The following is a 4542-nucleotide window of genomic DNA, read 5'->3' on the forward strand; positions in this document are numbered from 1 at the left end:
GGTAATTAAAAAAATAGCTAGTGTTTGCGAAGTCATTAAAAAATAGCCACTATTTTGCTGCAACACAGAAAGTTCCAGCATAATATACTGGAGATTGGTGCACCTATGTATGAACTTCCAGCATATTATGCTAGAATTCCAACACAAAATGTTCCAGCATAATATACCGGAGATTGGAGCACATGTGTATGAACTTCCAGCATATTATGCTGGACCAGTATATCATGCTGGAACTCCAGTATATTATACTGGAACTCCAGTTTATTATGCTTGAATATTTTCGGATTTTGAACAGTGTTTTCGTTCAAATTTATCTTTATATGAAAAGTGGCTAAATTTCGATTACTTTTGAAACTGTAGCTATTTTTCAATTATCACTTGTAAATCTGGCTATTTTTTAATTTCACCATTTAAAAGCTGACTTGGAGGAATCCTGCTGTTCTCATTACATGTTCTTAACCAACCACTCCTCCAATAGTAAAATTATGGTATTGTCACGTGTTGTTTACAAGTACATAAATAACATGGACTTTCCATGATTTCTTTTGGGGGGTTGCTCATATTAATGATATTTTTATGTACTAAAACTCAAAAGAAATCTAAAAGAATGATAAATTACCCTGAAAGTATGATAAATTACCCTGAAAGTGGACGGCAGTTGAATAGTAGCTTAGCTGCCCATTGCAAAATGAAATTTAGGCTTCTTCACAATTCAAGAAACAAGAGGGATTTAAGAAAAATGGAGTTACAATTAAAAAGACAGCAGTAAAATCTTACAAGTGCAAATACGATAATAATGTTCAGATAAATCTTAATATATAGTTGTCCAAGTTATAATGGACAAAATTTATTAGTACTGATGGAAGGTAAATACCTTATAGAATTAATAGTGATGGAAGGTTAATACCTTCTAGAATTAATCGAGCTCCAAACAACCCAATTATAAAAAATAAAAAAATCTCAATATATAGTCTTAGCTAACAACTAAGAAGTCAAAATAACAACCTAATCGCAGCGATTTTGAATTTTTTTTTTTTTTTTTTTTTTTATAAAAGCACTCATAGCTAGCACGCCCTCATTCCAAGCAAGGGAGACAAAAGGGACAAAAGCAATTGAATACTATATCCATTATGACCAAATTCACTGGATCATAGATGTTGCAAATGAAAATTTTATATGACAGCTTACTCTATCAATGTGCAAATTTAATTTGCAAATATTAAAATGCGCAAGTCAACCACTATTAGTTAGATGCATGTCTTTTGAGGTTTGAATTCTTGTTATAATCATGTGTTGGGTTGTTAAATTTCAAGTATGACTGTTTTAACTAACATATTGGTTCCTTATTTGGTTCTTTATGTAGCAATTGACATAAACATTAAGACAGGGACAAGCTACACTCTAAATCGCACAATTCATTGAAAAAAACAGTGTCCATTGTGCAGTTGCGAAGCCATTATTCATACAATGAAATTCAAAAAAAAAATCTAGAATATCACGTTTAGAATTTAAAGCGATGACCTAAAGTAATTTTTGAACCGCCCTTACTATTAAAGTAGAATTTTCCCTTATATCAAGGAATGCAACAATTCATTTAAGCAAAAATGTCAGTTCTTTTTCGGTAGAAGCGAGTTATAATTTAACAGAGGGATATTCAAAAGATTTGAACCTGCAAACTAAATCAATTTTTGAACTACTTTTTCCATTACAAAGAAAACTTCTTTTATGTCAAGGGAATTCAAAATTGATCCTCTATGAGAAGATATATTTTTCCTTACTTTTGAGAAAGGGGGTTAAATCGAACCCCTTTATTGTTGTGTTACCCACGCCCCTACTTTTGTGAACTCCTACCTCTTTTTTTTGGAAAATTCTCGGGAAGATCCGTTCGTCGTTACTTTTGGGTGTGAACGGGGTAACCTGATCACTAAGCAATAGCTTGTAAACTATACAGGAGATGTAAATTGTACTAAGAAACCCGGTGCGATTAGCTCTGACTGAGGAGGCTGCTGGTGAGGAAAATCGATCTCAGGTCTCTCATATAAAAAAACCAGTACTTATTCAACCAACCCAGTCAACCCTTGTAGTCAACTTCTACCTTCGAAGTAGGCAATTTCCGTTCATTTTTCAAAATAATTTTTTTACACTTGGACATTACGTAGAAATAGCATACAGACTATTAGCTATGAAAATAAAAAAGCACACGAACTTGAAATATAATAGGATAGAGACATAGAGTAGAGGAAGTTAAATTTAAGTATACTTCTAATTAATATATGCTGATAGCAATTTTGTCTTTTTTTCAGTCCACATTCACCCCCTTGTCTCATTCCCATCCTAAAGGGCAAACTAATATTATAACACGGTAACTCTGATGGTTAATTTATGGATGAAAATTATACAACTTGATACACATAACATAATAAAGAGACATTCAAAGCCACCATTACTGACCTATTCTCAAAGTCAACTCCTTCTCCTATATAAAAGAAAGCCCTTCCAAAAACTAAAACCATTATTCCAACTACTCTTTTGTCTCATTTTCCTCCTTTCAACCTCCAAAAAAAGAAGAAAAAAATGGGAAATACAATTTCACCTTGCTGCTACTCCATTTGTCCTTCAAGATCATTAATGGTTAACCTATTTTTTCACGATGGAACGACGAGGATAGTCACCGGAAAAAGGCTAGCCGGAGAGATAATGTTCGAGTTCCCGGACTGCATGATTTGCCATGCAGACTCATTCTATATTGGAAACCCTATTCCATCCTTAAACATCGATGATAAGCTCAAAAATGGCGATACATACTTCGTTTTGCCTCTAGATTACTTCTCATCAAGCAACGTGCTCTCGGCTTCTTCTCTTGCTTCTCTGGGCTCGAATCCTAGACGAGCACCTGTTAGTTTCAAGAACCCTATATTTCAATATATTAAGGCGGAAAATGGTAGGGTTTTGATAAAAGTGTCACCGGAGTTCATAATTAAGCTTCTTACAAGAGGAAAAGAAGATGGATCACAAGATAATATTGCAACTACGACAAGTCCTAGTGATGGTAAGTTTTTATGTAGCACACCTGAGTTGAAGAAACATTATGAACAATTGGTTGGTCCAAAAGGACAAGTTTGGTCACCTAAGCTTGAGACTATTTCTGAGTACAAAATTAGGTATTCTCCTTGTAGGTTTATAGGTTTGGAATGGAAGCAGAAAGAAGAATGAAAAGTTCTTTTTTTTTTTTTTGGTTGATTTTGGTGTATAGCAATTAATTAGAAGTGAAGGAAGAAAATGCAGTTAATATATTGTAGCACTGTAACTTAGAAGTACAGAAGAATATACATATGATGTTGCCAATTCGAACAAATATCTTAGGAAAAGAAAAGGCACAAACCAGAACAGAATCAGGAAGAGGGATTTTGAATGAAATTAATAATTTAGTGCTCAACAAAATTTTTTTTTTTTAAACCCTTCTGTATCCTAAATCCACCTGACAAACTCGAATTTGTACCACATAAAGTTCATTTAAGAAGAAGCGAACTTTCTATCATGAGCTTTTCCATTCTCCGAGCTCAAATTTAAGACCTTTAATTTATAGCCGAGGGATCCAATACATTACACCACTCTCGGTGTTCTCAACAAAGATGATTCTGAATTATTTGTTGAAGAAGAGTAATTTCGAACTAGTCCTTCATAAGTACGTACCCAATAATATGGTCTTAATTATTGTGCTTATTTGAACATATATTGGTGTATGATATAGTTGATGTGGCAATAGAAACTTATGTATGTGAAACTTAATTTTGGATTTGGTGGTGGGTTTTCTTATGTGTGGAAACTGCAGACTCATCAAATTTGTCCGGTAAAAATGACATTGAGTTGCATTAAACCCTTTGGAAAATGTTCTCTATTCGATCTTTTATGGAAATTAATGTCCACGTGGTTTCTCAAAGCTTCAGAATTGGATATTAGTTATAAGTACTAAACGATTAAGGAAATAGCTAGAATTTCAAGCCCGATAATTGTTGCCGAAAAAGAGAGCGGAAAATTATTGTTGGCAATATTTCCTACTCCCTCTCTTTCAATTTAGATGACATACTTTTTTTATTAGTCTGTTCCAAAAAGAATAACACATTTTTACAATTGAAAATAATTCAAATTTAAACTCTTCATTTTACCCTTAATGAGAAGTTTTTATAACCACACAAATATTATGGTTCCACAAAGGTTTTACCCTTTAAACTTTTAAGATCACATGTTTCAAAAGTCTTCTTTATTTTTCTTAAACCCCGTGCTGAGTCAAATTATCTCATCTAAATTTAAACAGAGTGAGTAATAATTATTACTCCATTGATTGAGAATAATGTTGTGCTTGTCCGTAATTATTTATTGAACTATTTTATAGGCTATATCTGTAGGGGGTAATTGTCTAAGGACGTATTAGTCTTTTCATTAAAAGCAATTAGTAGTCGGTTATGATTGCTGAGTTGTTAACAGTCAGCTCATTAGTTAGTTACCATCAGTTGGAGAGGTTAGGAGGTTAAATGCGAAAAA

At 33.2% G+C, this 4542-nt stretch overlaps 1 protein-coding gene across 1 annotated transcript; it reads left to right on the forward strand.

Annotated features, from left to right (window-relative positions):
* The first annotated feature begins 2574 nt into the window (after positions 1-2574).
* LOC142168038 (uncharacterized) lies at positions 2575-3213 on the forward strand. Its single transcript, XM_075228691.1, has one exon. The coding sequence runs from the start codon at positions 2575-2577 to the stop codon at positions 3211-3213; it is 639 nt and encodes a 212-aa protein (XP_075084792.1).
* Positions 3214-4542: the final 1329 nt, after the last annotated feature.

This window comes from Nicotiana tabacum, chromosome 13, assembly GCF_000715075.1.
Source record: "Nicotiana tabacum cultivar K326 chromosome 13, ASM71507v2, whole genome shotgun sequence".
NCBI classification, from domain to species: domain Eukaryota; kingdom Viridiplantae; phylum Streptophyta; class Magnoliopsida; order Solanales; family Solanaceae; genus Nicotiana; species Nicotiana tabacum.

Excerpts from the sequence above, each read along its gene's own strand:
- LOC142168038 (XM_075228691.1), top strand. The coding sequence starts at position 2,575 with ATGGGAAATACAATTTCACCTTGCTGCTACTCCATTTGTCCTTCAAGA.